The sequence below is a fragment of the Sphaeramia orbicularis genome, chromosome 22, assembly GCF_902148855.1.
Source record: "Sphaeramia orbicularis chromosome 22, fSphaOr1.1, whole genome shotgun sequence".
Lineage (NCBI taxonomy): Eukaryota > Metazoa > Chordata > Actinopteri > Kurtiformes > Apogonidae > Sphaeramia > Sphaeramia orbicularis.
This window is the reverse complement of record NC_043978.1, coordinates 49,698,506-49,723,952: the sequence shown is the minus strand read 5'-3', so window position 1 is coordinate 49,723,952 and position 25,447 is coordinate 49,698,506. Positions and strand designations below refer to the sequence as shown.

At 38.4% G+C, this 25,447-nt stretch overlaps 1 protein-coding gene across 20 annotated transcripts in view; it reads left to right on the top strand.

Moving 5' to 3' along the window:
• Positions 1-25,447, top strand: part of tnika (TRAF2 and NCK interacting kinase a) — a 173,396-nt gene that overhangs the window by 124,642 nt on the left and 23,307 nt on the right. For 5 of the 20 annotated variants that reach the window (XM_030126392.1, XM_030126391.1, XM_030126389.1 and 2 more), the window contains exons 14-20: positions 1,732-1,818; positions 6,472-6,669; positions 10,452-10,958; positions 19,234-19,398; positions 20,451-20,729; positions 22,846-22,952; positions 24,048-24,163. In XM_030126392.1, the coding sequence (XP_029982252.1) occupies positions 1,732-1,818; positions 6,472-6,669; positions 10,452-10,958; positions 19,234-19,398; positions 20,451-20,729; positions 22,846-22,952; positions 24,048-24,163 (1,459 nt within the window). The remainder of the gene's footprint in view (positions 1-1,731; positions 1,819-6,471; positions 6,670-10,451; positions 10,959-19,233; positions 19,399-20,450; positions 20,730-22,845; positions 22,953-24,047; positions 24,164-25,447) is intronic. The other 15 variants (XM_030126403.1, XM_030126396.1, XM_030126395.1 and 12 more) reach the window with 7 other exon arrangements.

Here is a 25,447-nt window from a genome sequence, read left to right as displayed (position 1 = left end):
CAGCTACACCATGAATTTTATTCTTGAAGCAAAGAAACATGTATTTAAAACCCAATATCATAAAGTGATATGAAAACAGTGAAATGAAACCATGTTTAATGCAGCTAATCTGATGTTTTCTCACATTTTAACATATTCTAATACTAGTTATTACTCACCTCATGGAGATAATATGCAAAAAATAAATATTAACAATTGATTTCCACTCAAGAACCAACCAAGAACAGCAAAGTTACAATAATGGTATGAATTGCAGTTTACGAGATGATGCGTAAGTGTCCACTGTGTTGGTTGATATGAAACTAAAACAACAAAACCCATGAATATACAAGAGTAAAGCTGTAGAGTAACTGTCCACTGTAGTGACCACTATGCATGAAAGGGTTAATTCAGAACCAGCTATTGCAACAACCACAAAGAGTAGAAAAGTAAACAAATGCAAAATATCTATATCGAAAGAACAACAACAATAACAACTGAATAAAAGTATGTATAAAAATATCTATAGATAGAAACAACAACTACAACAAACAAGTCAAATGACGTCATATTTTTCTTAATAACTGTAGTTGTTACAATACTGCCTGCTAAATATACTGCACCCAATATATACAGTATGTTAGACTGTACACTTCTGGTTAGAGCTGCAGCTGTATATTATTTTGGTAGTCGATTAATCTATTGATTATTTTCTTTCGTTTGATTAAACGATTATTTGAATAAGCAAATAAAATGCTAAAAACATGAAAAAGACATGTTTGAAAATGACAAATAACTTGTCCTTTATTCCTGAACCAGCTGAAACAAGCACAAAAAGTATAAAAGTAAAAGGATATAGAAAAAAATATCTATGCGGAAATAACAACAGCATAAAAGTATATATAAAAATACCTCTATATAAATAAACAACAACAAAGTCAAATTACATCTACAAACAATATGTGCACTGCAGTCTTCAACACATTTGGAACCAGCTCACTAACAACTAAAGATGGAGCTAACAATGAACTAAAAAACAATAAAGACAAATATCTTTAATGTTTGTATAAAAGCTTAAAAGTTTCAAGAAGTAAATGATGGTTCCAATGTAGAAAAGTGAACATATAGACATTTTCTGCCTTTTGGCCCTCGTCTCTGTGTTGTTTGTGTTGATCCTGGTGCCATGTGCATTGCAATAAGCATCCATGTGAAACAACAACAGCGGAACCAATGTTTAGCAGCAGCGAAATTAGGGAAACGAAGCTTCCATTCAGAAAAATTGTGATTGAATTTCGTGAATTGATTGATTTCGATGAGTCGTTTCAGCTCTACTTCTGGCTGCTTCATATGTTGGAATATTTCGGTCTTTTAATTCATTTTTCCTGTGGGTAAATCCATGAATTTCTGCTGTACTGTTTTCTTTCTCTGTCCTCTCTCTGAACTCACTGCTGGTCTATGTGTTTTGTGTCTGTCCCTCTCTCTCTTTATCGCTCTGTAACTCTCCTCCCACGCTTTTTTAAACTGTTTTTAGAAAGATATCCCCTGAAACTCTTTTTATTCTTGTCTTGTTTTGGTACCATATTACGACTCTTCGCCTCCGCCTGACTCTCGTCTTCTCTCCTTGTGATTCACAGCCATCTGAGGAGCTTATCGTCTCCTTTTCTGTTTCCTGTCTCTCACACTTGGATGTTGAGATTACCTGATTTTTCTCTCCGTCTCCTTCTATCTCCTCTTTGCTTACATGCTGCTCAGGAGTATATTCGTAGACAGCTGGAGGAGGAACAGAGGCAGTTAGAGATTCTCCAGCAGCAGCTTCTACAGGAGCAGGCGTTACTGCTGGTAACCATAAAACCACAGCCCACCCACATGCAACTACCGCCCCCTATGTGCTGTGCACCCCCCCCATGCCCCCCACCCTCATCCCTGTTGCATGCACATCAGTGGCACAAAGGAACTGCCTGTCTGAGTCCTTCAACCTGTTTGCTATAAATGACACTTCACTTCAGATCAGTTGTCTCTAATATCAGTGTTTATTCAAATCACCGACTGCACGAACATCCCCGTGACGTTGGCAGCATTTCACAGGATTCTCCGGAGGGGGCAGGAAAGTGGTTTTGCCAGCTCCGATCATTTGGGACCATAAAAAGTGTCAGCATGAATAGAGAAAACAGGACATCGTTGTTGTTTTCCCTCTGTGTATTTCTCTCAGTGGTCCATTCTTGTCCAAGCAGCTGCTTCTTACATCCTGTTAAAGAGGATGAAACCTTTTCAGATCTAACCCGTGACAATGGCTCAAATCACTCAAACATAGTCTTGTATGAGATGAGCCTTTCCTGTTATCCAGTAACAGTTAGACCTCAATGTTTGGGATTTTTTTTTTTTTGTCAGTTTATCAGTGTTTTAATATTTAATACAATTTATGGAATTAAGACATAATTTAAAAAATGACACGATATATCATGATACTGTTAAAAGGCAATTTTTTGTTTCTTTCTTTGTTTTTTAGATGATTATTTCCTTGAAGAATTGAATTACAGCAGAAATCTGCACAAATACTAAACACATTTTTATTTGATCCCAACAGGATCTAATGCTATATCACAAAATGTTCCTGTGTTCGAACTGAAATTCAGTTTTACAGACATTACAGTTTAAGATCCTGTTCAAATGTTCATATTCTATTATTTCAGAACTAACATCAGAACATTATTTTAGTTCAATCCCAACAAAGGAACTAACATTATTTAATAAAAGAGTGTTAAATAATAATAAATAAAACGTAAATAAAAAAGAAAAACAAAAATAAAAATGAACCTCCACAAATCTGCATTTGAATAAACACCTAAAAATATCGATACAGTACTTTTTAATATCGATACAGTATTGTGAAATGAAATAGCCCAATATATTGCAGAACCGATATTTTCTTACACCCCTAATAGATAGTATAAAAAACAAATGTTCCACACCATTATTATTTCATTAACCCTTAAAGACCTAAAACTTTTTGTGCGGTGACATCCAAATGAATTTTTCTCTATATTTAACCTTTCCAAAGTGATTTATAATACTGTCATCTACACTTTGTTTTTTCAGTGAAAATCTGGTGTTGAAGAAAAATTACTTTTTCAGAAAAATATATATCATTGAAAAACAAGTGTCTACAGCCACAGTCATTCATCAAACTATAGAGTTTACTGGTGAACATTAACGCAGGATAACACTGTTTCCACAGTCACTACAATATCTGATGCCCCTGAAATGCTGAGAAACCTTTGCCTCTTAATATCCACCATTTTCATTGAAGCCTAAGCCAAAGCAAAAGTTTATGAAAAAAGCAGAAAATGCATAAAATAGACTTGATTTGAAGTAGACCATTTTCTAGTTTCTGTTTAGTGTGCGTATAAAACACAGCCTACATGGGTCAAATATACACCTCACCTAATCCTACTGCTAAATCTTATCTTTTAAATAAATTGCATGTGATCTGGTGGAGTTTAAGATATTAAAATAATTGCAGATATGAAAACGATATGAAAACTGGCTCAAGTCTTTTTAAGGCACAGGTGTCAAACATGCAGCCCGGGGGCCACAAGCAGCCCGCCAAAGGGTCCAATCCAGCCCCTGGGATGAATTTATGAAATGCAAAAATTACACTGAAGATATTAGCAATCAAGGATTTTAAAATCATTTTAGGTCAATTCAATCTATAGTGGGTCAGACCAGTAAAATACTATTATAATGATCTAAAAATGATGAAAAAAGCAATGTTTTGTCTTTTTTTTAGTGTAAAAAACGTAAAATTACACTATGAATAACCTGAACAAATATGAACAGCCTGAAATATCTTAAGAGAAGTGTGTAGAGTTTTACCAATATTCCTTCTGTCACTAAATGTTTTGTGTATTTGCAGATCCGCTGTGATCTGTAAGTTGTGATGCACATGTATAAATGATAAGCTAAGGTGTAATATTGTTACAATTGCACTTATTTTTCTGAAGAATTTTCAGGTTCATATTTGTTCATGTTATTTTCAAGTATGGTTCGTAGATGTAAACGTTTTCATGACAGAATTTTACTTTTTTCACTCAAAAACAGAGAGAAAACTTTGGAGTTGACATAATTTATAAGTTCTTATCCTATTATTCATATTATTTTAGTGGTCTGACCCACTTTGTACCATATTAAGCTGTATGTGGCCCGAACTAAAACGAGTTTGACATCGCTGTTCTAAGGGGAAGAGAAAATGTACGATAACAGGATTGAAGATGACTTCAAGAATACAAAGTAAACAAAGAATATGAACAAAAATAACTGTAGTATGAGATTTAAATGAGTAAGAGGCAGTTGACTGTCATCTATAATAGAAATGAAGAATATTTTGGGGTTTTCATTTCATTTCATTTCATGGTTTTGTAGCTTCTGCAGAAGTCGTTTACATTTGCCCGAGGACATGAGGAATATAATACATCAATAAAATGTAAAAAACATAAATAAATAGTATTGTTATCAACGATTATCTCTGTTGAAGTAATTAAAAAAAGATCACTTAAGCCATGTGATATAAATTTGTGGCTCATTTTAGAGAAAGTATGCTGGTAGATTAATCAACAGGGACAAAAAAGTTACTGTATAAAAGGAATGACGAAAAATGGTGTCCTTCACTTCCCCTCATTCTGCCATCCTTACTGCTTATATACCTTTAACCTTCCCAGCTTCCCTCTTTACTGCCTCATAAGTTTGACTTTATATCTGGAAATTTTACTTGTTTTCTCCTTTTACCTGTTACCTGACTGCTGTAAGTGTAAAACGTACATGTTCGTATTTTGTCGTCTGTGATTGTAGTTGTCAAAACGTGTGCCCTTTTTAGGTCTGTTTGCATGAATACTGAATGCACGGCTATAATTTGAAGACATTGTCATTCGACGCATGTTGTATGTCATTATCCTCATAGCATAACTGCCTACCTCATACACAAATGGACAAAAGTATTGGGACACGTTGATTTCAGGTGTTTCTTTTCTAACAGGGATCTGGGCTACAAAACAATATTGACAAATGTCACAATATAGTTTTATATTGTGATGAATATCATATCAATTACACTGTGTTACAAAACTGTTTTTTGCAAGTTGTCTAGGTTTTTTCAACTGAATTAGGACCATTTTGCACCGCTAAATCCAAAAATGACATCTGTTTTTCTCAATCAGGTCAGGGGTTTTTTGCTAATTTGATTTTGAAAAATTTGATCTTCTCACAAAATTGATTACATTTTTGTGACTTTATCAGCTGATTTTTTATATAGTTCTCACCCAAAATAGGTTTTAAGAGAAAAAAAATCATTTTCTAACAGGATTCCTGTTAGGTACAATGGTGTATTCACCGCAGATGCAGCAGAATACGTCAGGCTTATTTTTGCAAGATCTTCTAGTCGAAGCCATTTCATTCACCTGTAATATTAAAAAAAACATTAATCATAAACTGGCAAAAGTAAAATCTTCAGAACTCCTTTATTGCAAGAAATATGGAAGAATTTTGTATCATATGATGTGAAAATGCCCATAAATGTAAGCAAAAATGTTAAAAAGCCAATATGTAGCGTAGTTCAGAAAGTTGACCTGATCGAGCAAAATTCATGTGATTTTTGGATTCAGCACACCAAAATGATCCTAAATCAGCTCAAAAAACTTAAACAATAAATTTGTTGTTGACCAGTGTTATTAATATTGATGTTTATATGTTAAATCATCATGAACAGGACATCTTACAGCTGTAGCCATGATGTGTCCCAATAGTTTTGTCCATATAGTTTATAAACATCAATATTTCCTTTAAGTTTAGTGGGAGATTTTTCTTCCTCAGTGAGATGTGAAGAAAGTTGATTGTTATTTGTGGTAGAAAATTATTATTTATAGTCAGAGCATGAAAAATATTTTAGAAATTTAGAGGTAGAACATTTAAAATCATTTTTATGGATTAAAAAAAAATCAGCGTTGAGAGAAATTAAGTAAAACCATCTCTGAGGCATTTTGGAAGCAAACATAACAATTTAACCAAACTAACCAATGCAATGGTATTTATCACAATAAAAAAACACTATATTAGGATAGTTGTCATTTTTGTTTTGTATCCCAGACCCCTGTTAGAAAAGAAACACCTGAATTCAACCTGTCCCAATACTTTTGTCTATTTGTGTATGAGTTAGGCAGTGATGCTATGAGGCTAAGAATTTGTAAATTTGCACAAAAAAGACAATAAAGATGTCTCGATTGCAAATGACCACTTAGAAACATCTAATCTAAAGCAGTAAATGCCCCCCATCTGCCATTACACCCTAAAGTAAATATTCTTTATCCTATTTTCAACTCTTTCTCTCCCTTCTTCCTCTACATGGCACTTTTCCCTCTGTTTCTTTTGATACTTCATTCTGTTGCCCCCCCACACCCCCACTCCTTCCTCTTCACACCTCACGCCTCCCTTTTTTCCCCCCAGGAGTACAAGCGTAAACAGATAGAGGAGCAGCGGCAGGCCGAGAGGCTCCAGAGGCAGCTCCAGCAGGAGAGAGCCTACCTGGTGTCTCTACAGCAGCAACAGCAGCAGCAGCAGGAGGGAAGACAAGCAGAGAAGAAGCAGCTTTACCACTATAAGGATGTCATCAATCCTAATGACAAGCCTGCCTGGGCTAAAGAGGTAAGTCACGACATGCATGATATCACAAACCGGAACGCAGATATTATGTCAGTGTTTCCCAACCTTTTTTGGCTCGTGAGCCTATTTTAGCATCACAAATTTATGGCGACCCCAGACATTCAAAATGGGGACATTTTTATTGCTAAAATTAATTTGTTTTTGATCATTTAATAGTTTGTTATACTATTTTGCAAATAAATGTTAATTTTAGATGACATTTAGTCTATATAATGTATATTATTACGGATGGAGGCAGTAAATCCAGGTGTAGATTACTGCACAAAGTGAGAATTTAATTTTCCTTGGTCAGGATATGTACAGTCAGTCCAGCTTGGATTTGCAAGGCTGACAATTAATACTGAACAAACAAGAAAAACTATGAATTATGAAAGAGCTGCAGCATCTAAGACTGACCACAATGAACATTTGACAGATAAACAGAACCACAGTGCTGCAGTTTCAGCTTCACAGTTTGTCATGTCTTTTATGGATTGTGATTGTCTCTCTCAACTCACTATATAAATTTAGTGCATTTTATTATTATTTTTTTTAATCAATTACTAGAAATTTCAGGCAACCCCATTTGAATTCCAGATGACCACACGTGGGGTCCCGACCCCAAGGTTGAAAAACACTGTATTATGTGATGTGTTTGAGTTTGTGATACTGATTTTTCTTGCATGCAAAGGCAGCTGGAAGAATGTTGTGGAAATCAATCTCTCGTGTGTTTTATTATGCACCCTGTGGCCTTTTCTGTGTAATCATGTCTCATTCAGCAGGTTATCCAAGAAGATGCTGTGAAGAAGGAGGGCATCTCACTCATAATAAGGGCCGCACACACCAAGAACTATAACTGTAACGTTGTGAACACACTGTTCATTACAAACACCAGCAAATCATATTAAACATTAACGTCTCATATCCACACAGATCATTTAATCAACAGTTTAAAGTTTAAAAAACATTATAAAACACGAAAAAACTGGTCATTTGTTAAAAATAAAAATATAACACATTTCACTGAAGAAGAAACAATTTAAAAATGACATAAATGAAGAAAAACCCAGGTAAACTCTGACCCAGTTTCATCTAAAATCTGAAACATGATTAAAACATTTCACATCTGATCAGTCTAATCCTAAAACCTGGATAAACCACACCCATATCTGACCCTGCCCACTCCGCCTCTGTCCGGTCACAGGGTGGGTGCCCCCCCCCACACTGTTTAACAGTAACTTTCTGAAAACTGGGAACTGCAAAATACATACTGATGATCAGCAGCTGTAAGGTATAAACTTTATATAAACTTTAAATTGGGACATTTTTACCCTTTTATCCACAAAGCTCAGACTGTAGAAAATGTAAAATATGGGGTTAATTAATCCACTTTTCCACGAACAAAAATAAATGTTACATAAAATATTTCAACATTATCTCAAAAAGTCCACAAAAATTACCCAAGGCCAATATAATCCACAAGACAATTGGAAAACTGATGCTCTACTCTGCTCTCACTGCCTCCGACCAAACTTAATTGCTTGTAAACTTAATTTTTCAGCACAGCAACTGTGTGGATCAGCAGTATTCTTATTCTTAATGGTTTTGTTATTAATAAGAACAACTCATTCATTCATCTTCTGAACCACTTCACTATCCTGGAGAGGGTCTCAGGGGTACTGGAGCCTATCCCAGCTACCTATGGGTGAAGGCGGGGCTCACCCTGGACGTGCCACCATTTCATCGCAGGACTGACATATAGGGATGAATCCAATCCTATCCAATCCAACTTTATTTGTAAAGCACTTTAAAACAACTGCAGTGGACCAAAGTGCTGTACAGAAGAAAAATTAAAACCAAAACAGAAGTAGAAAATACAGAATAGATTTATAGACATAGAAACTGTACAAAAACAAACAAACAAAAAAAGTGCTATACAGAAGAATAAATAAAACCCAAATAAAAAGAATAAAATACAAGAATAGATTAAAAGCCATACAATTAAAAACAACAATATAAATAAAATAAACAAATAAATAGAATAGATAAATAGAACAACAAACCACTACCAAATAAAAAAATATAGAATAAAGATAATACCGTCAAACATCTCACATGGTTTCAAATAACCAATTGCTCTCACATTCACACCTATGGGCAATTTAACTTAACCAGTTAACCTGTTAATGCATGTCTTTGGACGGTGGGAGGAAGCTGGAGTACCGGAAGGAGAACATGCAAACGCCACAAAGAAAGCCCCCCCCAGTCAGCTGGTGTTGGAATCGTACCCAGGATTGCTGTGAGGCGACAGTGCGATCCACTGCACCACCACGTCACTCAAATAAGAGCAAGAACCGTATTATTATCTATGCATCGTAATCAGTCCATGCAGTTCAGTCACTAACCGGCAGTTATGTCCAAAAAATACTTTGTTCGGTCACGGGGATCTCGATCTTTCACCTTTGGCCAGTAAAATCTACCAGCAAAAAGTTTTTGTACCAAGTTTGAAGAAATTCTCTAAATATATCATTGAGATGTTGTGTTACTAGATAGACTAATACAGTGTTTCCCAACCTTTTTGAGCCACGGCACATATTTTACATTAGAAAAATCACAAGGCACACCACCAAACAAAAATGTCACAAAATGTATATTTATTGAAAAATAATTCAAATCAAGTCTCAGTTTACTCAGCGTGAAACCTGGGCCTGTTTAGTTGAACACAAAGCTGATATTCTTGCAGGAATTGAAGAAAGACACACATGAATCTTCTTCAACAGCTCTGGGTCTCGCTCTTTTTTGGGGGGGCTCATTGGGCGTGCACAGGCGACATTGTCACGGGGCGTTTGGAACAAGAAACCTGAGAGGGTGCATCAGCGACCCCTCAGAAAGACCCTTGGATTGAGGTCTGTTGTATAATAATATGGGAGGTACATCCCCCCTGCCCCAACCTGATACCCGTGGTTCGTGGGTAATTCGCTGATCTGCACATCACTAGTGAGGGGGGTTCTATCAGCAGAACACACCGCATCGGGGCCGATTCACTTTCACTTTTATTTTGCAAAGGGAAACAGGAGACTGTTATTGTGGAGTGAATCATGCAGTCGTATGTATCTATATCACGCTGCTCGCTTACAGTACCAACCAGGTGAAACTGGATAATTTTCAACGGCACACCTGATGATTTCTCATGGCACACTAATGTGCCACGGCACAGTGGTTGGGAAACACTGGACTAATAGATAAACTTGCAGTGTAAGGAACCTTGACCTTAAACCTTAGTCACTAAAATATTTTCAGTCTGAGTGAATATTTTTTACCAAATTTGAACAGTTCCTGAGATCCTGCAATCTGTTCTTAATTGCTTGCCTGGGTAAATAAAGGTTAAATAAAAAATAAATAAAAAATTTTAGACATTTAGACCAACACATGTTCCCTAATAAGATAAATAAAAACTACAGGAAGTGACATGCTGTTCTAACCTGAAATGATGATTGACTGTCAGTGTTCCTATCTTTCATTACATTTTTCTGACAGTGATCCCAACAGCAATGTTCTCCACTATTGTCATTGATTGAGTTTGAGGATTGTGGTTGGGACTCCAACATCCTGTGTTAGAATGACTTTAAAACTTCAGAATTGTAGTTATTGTTATAGTTCTTGGTGTGGATGGTCCATTCAAGTCAGAAGATGCCTGAGACTAAATGATGTTGCATCAGTACTCAGTGTGTTGAATGGTGTGTGTTGGTTTTTTTTGCTCACCCTCCTCTGACTCTGACTCCTAGGTCCAGAAGCAGCAGCTTGCACATGGTAACCAACCCCGCCCCCACCTACGACATCACCAGTCATTCAACCAACCAGCTTCGTCATCAGCCTCCCAGGGGCACGCCCCTAGACGAACCCCTTCCCATGGTCCCCAGCCTATTCCCCATATCCGTATTTCCCTAGATCCAGCAGATCCAGGGTTAAAGCAGGAGATAAGTCAGCAGGTCAGACAATTTAGGGCTCAGAAACTCAACCAGAGGGGCCGCAGTCCAGGGAGAGTGGACGAACGAAACCATGCCGCTGGTCAGGGACATAGTAAGAACCATAAAGAGCATTCTAGTCAAGGGCCTCCTAATCCCTATTGTGTAGATCCCAATATGAAAGCTAAACATAGGGACAGGCCCCTTTCAGCCCCAAATCAAGCAGCGATCCAGGGTCAACTACCCCCCGACCATCCTCAAATGCCAGGACCCATGCCGAAACCTCAATCCGGATCTAGCCCTGCGTCCAACCCTATTTACAAAGTGGTTAGTCACCGTCATCGCAGCAAGTCGCATTCGCCCAGCCATAGAATAGATGTAGATTTAGATGAAGAAGATTATCTTCAAGGGTGGAGGAACGAGATGCGTTTGAGCGTCAGTTGTGAGAACATTGTGATGGACTCCAACTGTACGGCAGCACCATCTGATTCCGTCAACCCTCTCAGTGAATCCTGCCCTCAAACAGCTCTCTGCTCTGTCCGACCCAGACAGAGGTCTTCCTACTCACCTGCATCTAGCACTAGTCATTTCCTTCAAGTCCCTGATAACATTCACTCCCCTTTCCTCAGTCCAGACAGGAATGGGATGTCGAGGCATGAAGGCAGAGCTGTCTCCTCCTTGGGTGACCTCAGTGTCTCTGCCCCGGCATCCGTACTCCGGCAAAATCTGGATGAGTCTGGCTTAAGGAGGAGTTGCTCATCTGAATATTTGATAAAGCGTTGTCACTCCTCCCCCTCACATTCTCCCTCACACTCCCCCTCACGCTCCCCCTCATATTCCCCCTCACATTCTCCCTCACACTCCCCCTCACGCTCCCCCTCATATTCCCCCTCATATTCCCCCTCACACTCCCCCTCACATTCTCCCTCATATTCCCCCTCACACTCCCCCTCACATTCTCCCTCATATTCCCCCTCACGCTCCCCCTCATATTCCCCCTCACATTCCCCCTCATGCTCTCCCTCAAGCTCCCCCCCACAACCCTGGTCATCGTCCAACAGAACTTTATCCCCTCCATTTTCTTCTGAAACGATCATGCTCCATCCAACCCCTTCTCTTTTCCACACCAGCCACCACTTGCCCGACCAGGCCCACTTGCCCCTCATGAGCTCACCCGCCTCTTCTCCTCACTGCTCCGCTTACAGTTCTCCCACCTGCTCCCCCTATGGATCTCAGATCTGCATCAGATCAGTTGGGGCAGAGTGCTAGTACACTTGTACATTACAACACATGTTTGTACTTTTATATTTGTGGACAAATAATGCATTCCTGAGCTCCTAATCTGAAAGTCAACCAGAGGTACGGACCATATCCTAACTAACCATGCCTCCATTTGCCTCCTTCTGGTTCAGTCAGCATAAAGAGTTTGGCACATACTGCTACATATACAATAACTTCCTTCTCATTTGTCTCATGACTTTACTTGATCTTATTCAGATATTCACAGCTTCTATATAACAGTCTGATGCTTCATTTGGTCACCTTTACCTTTAATTACAGCTTACTTAAGCAGTATCATAACATTTACTTGTCATTTTTGGACACATAACGTTGCTGAACCTAGACCTGACCAATTGAATCAACCCTCAGATCTTAACACAGCCCCCACAGGCTTGTACTGTAGGCACTAGGCATGATGGGTAATCACTCCATATGCCTCTCTTCTCACCCTGATGCATCCATCACTCTAGAACAGGGTCAATCTGGACTCATCAGACCACATGACCTTTCTCCATTCAAACACAGTCCAATCTTTATTTTCTCTATTAAACTGATGGTTAAGAAATGAGAAGCTACTCATGTGCATCTTTTAGAGTTAAAGACGTTGTTGCAGCTGAGACATATTCATCACTGCAGTAATTATCCAGTGGAAGGATCTGAACTATTGGCTGAAATCCTGATGGAGACTTTTTTGGCCAGGCAGTGCAAATATATGTATATCGGCTAAAATTTACTAGGGGTCAAATGAGTGACAATTTTTGTCAAAAAAAAAAAAAAAAAAGTTGTAAGAAATGCATAGAACTGTGTTGAAATAATGCTAATCCATTTGTGCACAGACTACTGATATTATTTGACAGTGGAAGCTCTATTTTCAGAAATATTGGATTTTGAATAGCACGTGTATGTGAAAACTTTTGCTGGTGGACGGACGTGACATTACCCATGATGATCTGGTCAGTACCAGTACTTTATTAGGAATAAACGTATATACTTACTATTGCTAATTATCCTCTTATTCATAAATGTTAGTATTGTGGATCTAAAACAATAACAGCTGACACAAAAACACTAAATGTGTCAGTGGACGGATGTGACATGGTTGTTGTGGATCCCATCATACTGATGCTCAGCAGCCATGTCACTGTTTACACTAATGATCCCTGTGTAAAAACTAGGATCAGAATTATTTATTGTATAGTTTATCATCAGACTAAAGAGGAAATAACAATATAGAATTGTTATTTCTTTATAAAAATGCTTATTATTAGAAAACTGCTGATTTAAAAAGTGATCTGTGACATTCTTAATATATGTATTGGCATAACATAAGCAGGATGGATCAGCACCATACTCCATATTGAGCCTGTAAAAATAAAACGTGATATGTAGGATAGAATCTTGTAAGAAAAATTGGGGAATCTAAAAGAACAGGATATTGGTTTTTCAGGTAAATTCAGTTCAAATATAACTTGGCCATTTGTGACGTGAAAATATAGCAGTAATTGTGATGAAATTGGACATTTTTGAGCTGAAAACAGTTCATATGACCATCAACATGTTGCAACAGAACTGAAATCCTGTCCATTTGCATAACTTGCATTTACCAACACAAAGTTCCTTTTGGGATTCATTTACATTGATTTCTTATGCACAAAGACATAAATAAGACCTCTAAGCAAATTTTAGCCGATGTATATACTAAAAATAGTGCGGCAAATATATTCAAAAATATCCTGTCATCACAAAGATAAAAGTACAGACATGGTGTTGAGCAAAGATTTGTAAATATATCTATATTAACTTTATGTATTTTATATTAAATGTTCATGTTTGATCGTTTTAAGTCATATGAATTGTTGCTTCTATTTGTACCAGAGAGTTCTTTTGACAGAACTGAGATCCAAAGAGCGATGTCAGGGATAGTCTATATACTCCACTGTCCTCTAGTTAGCTGAGTTTACTGTAGCGGCAGCCTTCTCACCACCCTGCCAGACTCAATACCCCCCATTTAATCCTGACAACTGGTGATGACATCATCTGGAAATTCCACCAGTCCCAGTCCATTTTAGGTCAGTCAACCAGTCCATTGACTCCCAGCTTGGTGGTGGGTGCTGGCCAAGTGGTGGTGGGATTCTTCTACCGAACGTCTAGATCGTCGTCTACTCTCCCTTCATGTCTCTGTTCCCTTCCCTCAACTGTCCTTTTACCTTTTTAAGAATCCCTCATGGTAGAAAGACCTTTTGGATATAAAATAATCTACCCAAAAGGTTTTTTTTTTTTTTTTGAACTGGATGTTCTTCTAATAGAAACTTCTCCATCTCTTGTAGGTCAACTGACATTTTTGTAGTTTCCAGCACTACTTCTGCAGATCAAACCTGATTTTATTCACCTCTCCTGAATAGTTCCTTTCTGCTCTCTTTTGTCATTTTGGGATTCTTTTGGTGTTTTCATTTATAGCTACCTCTTATTTCAAGTGAGCTACTAACCAATTATTTAGTACTCTTTCTGCCAACATGTACTGTTTTGGTTTTCTTCACTGTTAGAAGTCGATCATGTTCTTCTCATTTGTTGCATTATAGTTAATGTTTAGCTAGGAACTAACACTAAGGCTCATTTATGCTCCTTCTGCACGCAAAAAAAAAAAGAGAAAAGCTTTGAAACATGTTACGTGTCACTACCCATTTACTGTATTTCCACATTACGATGGCAAGCAACACATCCACTAGATCAGGGGTGTCAAACTCATTTTCTTTCAGGGGCCACATTCAGCCCAATTTGACCTCCAGTGGGTTGGACCAGTCAAATAATAGCATAATAGCCTATCAATAATGAGAACTCCAAATTTTTTATATGCAAAAAATATGCTAAAATTATGAAATCATTTACATTTTACAAACTATCCAAACAAAAAAGATGTGAATAACCAAAAAAAAAAAAAAAAAAACCTGAAATTTCTGAACAAAAATAAGAAGAAATAATAAGAAATGTGATCAATATTCTGCCTCAACTTATGATTTATACATGTGCATTACAGATCAGATCTACCAAGACACATAACAGGCAGAATATTGTTAAAATTACACGTATTTTTCTTTAGACATTTCAGGTTCTTCATATTTGTTTAAGTTATTGACGTTTAATTATTAAAGGATATCAGAGTTTAATGTTTGTTGCAGTAAATCAAAGAGAATAAGTTGGAGTTGCCTTTATTTAAAGGCATAACGTCATATTATTTTTTTCACATTAAACCAAGAAGAACATTTGGAGTCATTATTTAGTTTAGTTTATTTAGTTTATTAGTTTGATCCCCATTAGCTGCTGCATATCACAGCAGCTACTCTTCCTGGGGTCATCCACAACACAAAAACAAAGCACCACAATTTCCCACAACTCACTCAACAAACATACACATACATATATACACTCAACACAACAACACAAAAACCAAAAATCAACAACAGCACACAATGCAAAACAATTACAATAATACCAACAACAACAGAAAATAGAATAAATAAACCAAAAATCAGAAACAAAAAATAAGTACATAAAATGAAAATAAAAATAAGGTTATTATACTATTATTTTCGAGTTTGACACCCTTGACTGTTAATATCTTCTGCACTTTGTAAAGTCATCCCACGGGCCGGATTGGAACTTTTGGCGGGCTGGTTTTGGCCCCTGGGATGCATGTTTGACACCTGTGCACTAGATGGTAGCAGACAGTGAATAGTTTTTGACAACAGCAAACATGACGGTGGGCAACGCTGCGGTCATTGATTTTGAGTTGTCATGCCAAAGATCCTGCTACACTGCCCTTAATTTATGGCACTACTGTATGATTTTATCTGCATTTGTAAGATTGGAGAACATGTGCAGAAATACAGACAAAATAAATGCATTACACAGACTGACGGTTCTGTCTGCGCCCGCATTTGCATTTAACTTTGAGCATAAATGAGTCCTAAACTCTGAGACCTGACACAGTATTGCATAGTTGTTCTGACTCAGGCCGTAATCTTTGAAAAAATCCCACTAGATTATGAGCTCATGTGGAATTAGCAGAAAGCTCCTGGGGATGATGGTTTTCAGAGCATATTTCAGCGCGTGGTTACCTGGGCCTGTTGACACTATGCCCTGCTGAGCCATGACTCTACCTACCACTGACTGTCCACTAGATTGTTTCAAGTGGAAAAGTGTGATTTGGGCAGCTGGGAGCGTTCCTCTGAGCTTTCTCTCACTGCACAGCAGATAATCTGATAATCTGATTACGCTGGCTAGAGAAGCTTTCTGCTTTCCACACACATAGATATTTTGGATATTTTGTGTGCGTTGGTGTTGACATGCACACACACTCCCACAAATCATATAAACAATCACATATATTTGTTTACATGTGTGTGCACATTTCTGTTTCTGTCACATTCAAGTCTGTCCTTTTGGGTTGAATGTGGTGTCGTTTAAGTAGATTAAGGATAATACTGGACTTTTTCCCCTGCAGCCATCAGACAGTCGTACTCAACACGGTTCAGCTCAAGAGTGGAGCACCCTAAATGATCATTGCGTGACACATCAGCGTCTGCATGTGTTTACTTATTTTAATGGTAGATCTGTGGTTGCCAAGCTGTTCTGTAGAAGGCTGGATTGCATTCAACAACGTGTTAAAACAGGTTAAGACTCCCAAGGTATTCCACGGGGTGAGATTAATGAGCCATGAAGATGAAAACACATTCACCAATGAATGAGAATTCAAACAACCACTGTGAGAAAAGATACCCGTGACCAGTGTTGGGGAGGAACTGCACTGTAAGAAATGTCAAGTTGGTTTAACTTGAAAATGTACATTCTCCAAAGGCCCAGAACAGTGGTGTTTAACTCAACATGAACCCTACTCTAAGTAACCCTTTCATGCACGAATTATGAGAACCTTAATCAAAATTTTTTTCCTGAGTGTTTTTATTCCTCTTTAGGCATGAAAAAAAACAATGTGATTGAAAATTTTCTTCTGAAAAATAAATAAAAAATAAATTAATTAATTAATTAAGATTATTAAAAAAAAAAAAAAAAAAACATAAAAAAATTAATAATGAAAGAAAAAAAAATCTTATGAACCTGTTTTTCATGAAGTTGCAAAAATGTCCACTCAGCTGGACACCACACATTTAATTTTTGATGCACAGAAACATGTATTTACTGATAAATTGTGTGAAAACTATGGGGAGGGCTTGTGATTCTGAGGGTTTATGCACAGGAGAGATCTACATAATGTTATCAATTCATGTCAGAAAAGATATGTAGTGTCTTAAAACTTTAATAAAGATATGTGTAAAAAAACAAAACAAAAACAAAAACAAAAAGAACAACAAAAATCCATGAATATACAAGAGAACAGCTGTAGAATAACTGTCCACTGGAGTGACCAGGACGCGTGAAAGGGTTAAAGGTCAAAAGTTGATTTAACTACAATGTATTTGAGTCTCAAAAGTTTGTAGGTGAGAAAGTGGATTTTTCTTTTTTTATACAATGAATTACTTACATTTCTATTACTTTGCACTTTAAGCTAAGAATATTTCTAAGTTTTTTCAACTTAAGTGAGTAAGGTTTCTTACTTGCATCTATTCAAAATGATTTATTTGACAAACTCTAACCTTAAGCCTTTATTAAAATGATGCACTCCATCCTGTGGTTACAGTACAATGTTAAGTATGACTTAACACCCAAAAAGCTTTTTAATTAACACACCCCAGATTGACTGATATGGGAACATCATCCAGGATTTGACACCTTATTTCCTGTTCTGACTGAAACGGAGTAAACAAACAGGAAAACTGTCAACAACACAACAGAAGCCAGATCCATGTAACTGTCCACTAGAGAAGCTTTTTCTCCAGTATTTTGTTGTGTGTGTCAGACATGCAGTCTCTCTTTACAGTGTTGTAATGCTCTTTATTGGATATTGGAGGCAGATGCATAAAACTCCAGAAGCTGGACACGCTTACTTATGTCTGCAAATACAAATGGTAAAAAAAAAAACCCACAGGAACTGGCTCATTTTTTGCAAAAAGAAAGTCAAAAACGAGACAGTGGTTTTCTGTTGTTGACCTCAAATCTATTATTCATGTTAATATTCAATACATGCTCGAGGACATATTTTGTCACAGTCTGTGCCAACAGATTCATATCATGCCATTGTGTGCACTTTTGACTGACTGACATCGACACCCAAGTTTAACGAACATGTTTATACCTGAAAAAATAGTCAACAAATGAATCACTTGTGTTTCCACCCCTGGAAACTCACACAGCTCAAACGTGCCCAAATCAAAGTGAAGAAGTGATTGCACATAATAAATGGAGCTGTTGTGTTTCACAGTACAGTTACAGGTAATGAGTCAAAATAATTAATTTGTAAAGTAAATATGATGGTGATTTTTTATACTTACTGAGGGAAAAATTGCAGTTTTATAGTTATCAGTCCAAATGCTGGTGATTACAAAGGGGTTACAAGTCTGTTGTTTTTGGTTAAAAGGATGTAGACCACACTGAGGCAGGAGGAAAAGGCTTTAATATTATTAAAGCTACAGCTATCGATTATTTTTGTAATCGATTAATCTGTTAATTATTTTCTTTGATTCTATTCAATTAAATTATTATTTGAATAAGTGAACAAAAAAATTAAAAAGACATGTCTGAAAATGACAAGTTGTGTCATTTTCAGACATTTATACATATAAGGAAGCGAAATGACATCTACAAACAGTAGGTGCATTGCAGTTTTCAACACATTTGTATTCAACTTACTAACAAGTTAAGAACTAACAAACAACTGAAAAACTAGACAAATATTTGAATGTTTGTGTGAAAGTTTATAAGTCCTGGAATCATGCGCGTCACTATAAACGTCTGTGAAACACAACAGTTTAACTGCAGCAAAATTAAGAAAACGAAGCTCTGCGTCAGGAAAATTGTTAACTAATTTTTTTAGTCGATTCGAGTTGATTAATCGATTGTTTCAGTAAAACGTTGTATAAAACATATTAATCAATTGTAATAAGTTACATTACTTTAAAGTACTTCTTTTATTAATTATAGTTCGGACAGCGTAACCTTCCCAACACTGTTCACATCTCACCCGTACATTGGTAAACATTATTCACACACCGCACTGCTGTTGTTTCCCACTGAGCTGAGCGATGTGGTTGCTGTCTGGGGGCTGTTGGGGTCTGTGTGGGGTTGCCGTGGTGATAGTTGTAGCGTGGTGATGCAGTAGTCTGCGCTGTGTGCTGGGCTGTGAGTGACGATGGTATGTGACCTGTCCCAGGTGGAGGAGAGATCTAAGCTGAACAGACAGAGCTCCCCAGCGCTGCAGCACAAAGTGTCCAACCGCATCTCCGACCCCTCCCTCCCTCCCCGCTCCGAGTCCTTCAGCAGCGGGGGCATGCAGCCCGCCCGCACCCCACCCATCCACCGCTCCATTGAACCACAGGTGTGTGTGTGTGTGTGTGTGTGTGTGTATGACAGAGGAGTTGTGTGAGTCTCCTACTGACTACTGGAATCATGAAGTGTTTTCATACTTGAACTCCAGACAAGGCTCCATGTTCTCAGTGAATGTCGTTGCCTCCTACTGCCTTTGCTCCTTTTCTCCTCTCTCTTCATTTCTCCTCCATTATTATGTGCCTTATATTTACTCTCTCACATTCGATCATTCGTTCAAAGACAATATTTGGATCCTAATCTGTTTCTGACAAACTAATCTTACTGTATTTTCCTCCACTCGTCCTCCTGTCTTTGTTTTGGTCTTCTCTCTGTCATTCCTTGCATCTTTTCTTCCATACTTCCTTCATTCCATTCCTTCTTTCCTTCCTTTCATACATCCCTCATCCTTGCCTCCTTTCTTTTTCCATTCTTTCATCCTTCATTTCTTCCCTCTCTCCTACTTCCTTTCCTTCCATCCTTTTCTCCTTCCTTCATTTCTTACTCCCTTCTTTTCCTTCCATCTTCCTCTTCTTCCATTCTTTCATTGTTTGTTCCTTCCTTGTTTCCCTCCTTCCATTCATCCTTTTTTTCTTTGTTCCTTCCTACCTTTCATTTTTCTTCATTCCATTATTTCTTCCCTTTCATCTTTTCATCCTCCCTTTGTTCCTTCTTCCTTTCATGCATCCTTCATTCCTACCTCTTTTTTCCCCCCATTCTCTCATCCTTCATTTCTTCCCTCTGTCCTACTTCCTTTCCTCCATCCTTTTGTTCTTCCTTCATTTCTTCCTCCTTTCTTTTTCTTCCTTCTTACTGTCCTTTCATTCATCCTCCTTTTCTATGTTCCTTCCTCCTTTTCATTTTTCTTCATTCCATTATTTCTTAACTTCCATCTTTTCATCCTCCGTTGGTTCCTTCTGTCCTTCTTCCATCCTTTCTTCTTTCCTTTCTTTCACATCCTTCCCTCCACCCATCTTTCCTTCCTTCCTTCCTTTCCCACTTTCCTCCATTCCTTCTGTCACCATCTGACTCATTCCCTCCATCTCTCCTTCCTCCCTCCTGTAGATGGCTCATCTAGTTCCAGTGAAGACCCACACTAGCTCTATGTCCGGCTCTCAGTCTCTGCAGGATCAGACGGGCTCGGCCCTGAATGACAACATCAGCGTGGGCTCTCCACGGCCTGAAATGCCACGTCAGAACTCGGACCCGACCTCTGACACCCCCGTGATGCCGCCCCGCATCAGCAGCCGGGATGACAGGGACCGGGAACGAGACAGAGACAGAGACAGAGATAGAGATCGGGACAGGACTGCATGGCTGAGAGAGGAGGATATGCCACCCAAGGTCAGAGCCTCTACTTCTTTTTTTTTTAACTTTATTTATAGAACTTTTCAACATTTACAGAACCTTTCATTTAACAAGCATAACATTCATTACTTCAAGCAATGTACTCTTGACACAGAGATTGACAGCGGACACGACAAACAAACAGAACCCAAGGAAAAAAAAAAAAAAGCTGACTAACTGATCTGCCTTGGCGGAGGTCTGCTTTCTCCGAGTGCTTTTCTAGTTAAACATGTTTTTGGTGAAAAACAGTAAAGAATATCACTTTTTCTCACCCTGATTTCATGTTTTTTGTGTGATTTTAGGTTCAGTGTGTTAATACAGCATATCACATGAAAAAATAACTGTTAAGTCACTCAAGTGAGATTTTGTTTAAAAAAAACCCCAAACTTGTACCACACAAGGTGAGGTAAACAGTTTTTTAATGAGAAGTAAAATTATACAAAATCAAAAGTATTCAAATATGGCCAGAATACCCTCAGACTTCTAAGGGCTTCGACATTATGAGTTTAGATTGTCTATGTAACTCTGGTCTTCTTCATAGACTAGTCAGTTGCAGATGGTGCTTTTATACACTATATTGCCAGAAGTATTTGCTCACCTGCCTTGACTTGCATATGAATTTAAGTGACATCCCATTCTTAGTCTATGGGGTTCAATATGACATCGGTCCACCCTTTGCAGCTATAACGGCTTCAACTCTTCTGGGAAGGCTCTCCACAAGGTTTAGGAGTGTGTTCATGGGAATTTTGGACCATTCTTCCAGAAGCGCATTTGTGAGGTCCCACACTGATGTTGGACAGAAGGCCTGGCTCTCAGTCTGCGCTCTAATTCATCCCAAAGGTGTTCTATGGGGTTGAGGTCAGGACTGTGTGCAGGCCAGTCCAGTTCATCCACAGCAGACTCTGTCATCCATGTCTTTATGGACCTTGCTTTGTGCACTGGTGCACAGTCATGTTGGAAGAGGAAGCAGCTCCAAACTGTTCCCACAAAGTTGGGAGCATGGAATTGTCCACAATGTCTTGGTATGCTGAAGCATTCCCAGTTCCTTTCACTGGAACTAAGGGGCCAAGCCCAGCTCCTGAAAAACAACCCCACACTATAATCCCCCCTCCACCAAACTTTACACTTGGCACAATTTGGTCCGACAATTATCGTTCTCCTGGTGACTGCCAAACCCAGACCCGTCCATCAGATTGCCAGATGGAGAAGCGCGTTTGGTCACTCCAGAGGAGGTGCCTCCACTGCTCTAGAGTCCAGTGGCGGCGTGCTTTACACCACTGCATCCGGCGCTTTGCATTGCACTTGGTGATGTATGGCTTGGATGCAGCTGCTCGGCCATGGAAACCCATTCCATGAAGCTCTGTGCGCACTGTTCTGGAGCTAATCTGAAGGCCACATGAAGTTTGGAGGTCTGTAGCGATTGACTCTGGAGAAAGTTGGCGACCTCTTTGCACTCTGCGCCTCAGCATCCGCTGACCCCGCTCCATCAGTTTACGTGGTCTACCACTTTGTGGCTGAGTTGCTGTCATTTCCAAACACTTCCACTTTCTTATAATCCAGCTGACAGTTGACTGTGGAATATTTAGGAGCCAGGAAATTTCACCACTGGATTTGTTGCACAGGTGGCATCCAATCACAGTTCCACGCTGGAATTCACTGAGCTCCTGAGAGCGACCCATTCTGTCACAAATGTTTGTAAAAGCAGTCTGCATGCCTAGGTGCTTGATTTTATACACCTGTGGCCATGGAAGTGATTGGAACACCTGATTCTGATTGTTTGGATGGGTGAGCCAATACTTTTGGCAATATAGTGTATATTTTTGATGAGATCTCAACCATAACCTGAGCAGATTTGGTTCACAAGGCAATTTAACCACCTTTTGTGATACTAAAAAACCCAGGGTTAAACCAGACATTTCCTCTGTAACTCTTTAATCCACCTTCATAATTACAGCTCTAACGCTACACTCATTATTCAGCAGCATCGCAGTTCAATGCACCGGTCTATATATTCTACCACACTGAAATATTCATACAAATGCATACATTATCCTGTGAATGGTGAATGTCTTTCTAGTGGATTAAACATTGTACTTCTGTGTGTGTTGTTCAGGTTCCCCAGAGGACCACTTCCATTTCTCCAGCCCTGGTCAGGAAGAACTCTCCTAATGGAGGACTAGGACTGGGCTCTCGCGGTGGCTCTCAGCTCATACGGGCCAGGTACAGCTTTAACCCTTGAACCCTTGAGACATTTTTCCAGGTAAATGTCCTGCTGTGAATTTACATCTGTAGAAGGGTCAGAAAAGCTTCTGTGAGTATGTGCTTGTGTTCCTTTTCTGCAGTGGTTTTGTTTTGCTGTGTGTTTTAGAGTCAAGACAGGGCAGAATAACAGAAAAAGACAAAGAAGAATTGAAGTTTTACAGGTTTTTACTAAATAAGGCACTCACAATGTACATCAATAAGAGATTTCGGATGTTGAACGTGAACTGTAACACACTGAACAACAAGCATGTACTTTTTGTTTTGAGGTTCTTTTTTTCTGAATCAGTCCAGCTGCTTTTTGACACCCGGTTGAACTCCAAAAAGCAGTTACACGGTCAGAACTTGGTAAAAACAATAAAGGAAAATCACAACAACAAGGAAAAACGATGTAAAAAAGCTCAAACTGTCCAATTTTATTGTGAGTCGATCTCACTCGCTGCAGTGTGTTTCACCCCCTGCTCCACAGGCAGCAGGGGGTGCACTGAGCATGCTCAGATGTCTATGGAAAGCACAATGTCTATTCTATCAGCACATTTGAAAACATTTCCTATAGAGCAAACAGTTGAATTTTTATGAATATTTAAAATAAAACATTCATTCAGAACGAGCATCACAGACACATCAGGGACTACCGGGTTAATTAGAATTGTGAACTCATCTGAGGTCTAATCTCAGCCAATTATGTCAACGTTGTAGTCAGGATCATCCTTAAAATGACTTACTTTTGTAGAATGCAGTTTTTAGCTGTTTTATTTCATTTATGTTTGTGCATGTAAATGCACAGTGTTTTATTCGTTTTAAACACTGTGCAGTGCCGTTACAAAAAGTGCTGCTGTGTGTAATTTTAGCCTGGTGTAGCATCAGCATTGTTGACCAAACGCTATTGATTACTTTATATTATTATCCCACTCTGCAGTAGCTCAGTTGTATTTTTACACTATAGCAGAAGCCTGGGATTCTGAAATATGTATGTCTGTGTGTATTCTAAGCAATTACAAACAAAACAAACCAAAAAAATAAAAAATAAATAAATAAATTTCTGGTGTGTTGCAGTAATCCAGACCTGCGGCGGTCAGAGCTGTCTTTGGACGCCATGCTGCAGCGAACCTCCTCAAACTCATCATCCTCCTCCTCCCCTTCATCTCAGGGAGGCTCGGCTGAGAGGAGAGGTATGAATACAATCCCACAGCACAAACCAAAACACTGCAAACACACACATTATTATTATTTATTATTAACCTTCATTTAACCAGGAAAAAAAAGACTCACTGAGATTAAAAATCTCTTTTAGATTACTTGAATACGTCCATACTTCTACCAAATAAACATCACTGTTCACGCGTATGTCCACATGCTAAAGCAGGCACACACACACACACACACTCAACCCACTCAAAGGTCCATCAGCTGGCAACCGCAGTTCTGCTCTGATCAACCTGTCTGATGTGGCCCGTTACTCCGAGCCTCCAGAGCGATAGAAGAGAGGAAATTAGAGTGAGAGATAGGAGGAGGCGTAGAGGGAAGTGTCAAACAACAGGCCAGAGGGATATGGAAGATATGCATGGATCTCCTCTTGACAAGCACATGGCAGAGGAGGAGCAGGGTGAAGGGTGGTGGGAGCTTCGGTTAGATCTGATAGGTGACATAACACATCCGACAGACAGAGGTGGATGAAAGAAAATAGGAGTAAAATGTACAAAAAAAAAAAAAGACTCTACTAAGACGCGTTGAGAAAATCCAAAATAATACAGAAACAAATTGTATCTCTGTGTGTTTATCCTAACAACAACAATAACAATAATAATGAGAAATATAATGTGTTTGTTTGCGTGTTTTTTTGTTTGTTTGTTAGCGGGATAACTCAAAAAGTTATGGACGGATTTTCATGAAATTTTCAGGAAATGTTGATACTGGCACAAGGAAGAAATTATTAAATTTTGGTTTGTGTGTTTGTTTGTTTGTTTGTTTTTTAGCAACTTTACGGGAAAACTATTACAACCATCTTTACCCACAGATAGGCCTAGGCCCTGGGACTAACCCATTAAATTTTGGGCCAAGTAGGCCAAAGTTCAAGGTCACAGCAAGGTCACAAAATCTACCATTTTCCTATCTGTCATCATTGAGCAATTTTCCAAAATTTATAAAAAATTCAGAACGACTCTGATTAGCCTCCAATTCAATACACCCGTAGCTTAGAACAATATCTTGTATCTGGCACAAAATTGTCCACATCCACTGTGGAATGTGGACTCTGTGGACATTTACATTTAACATTGAAAATCCCATTTACCACACATTTTTCATTATAACTAAAAAAATATTGATTGGAATTTAATATAATTTGACATAAACATGACTGGTACCAAGCTGCAACTTTTTCTGCTGGATGGAACAACCTTGAAACTGTTTAATTTAAAAAGAAATAGTCGATCCACACATGCACACTGTTCGGG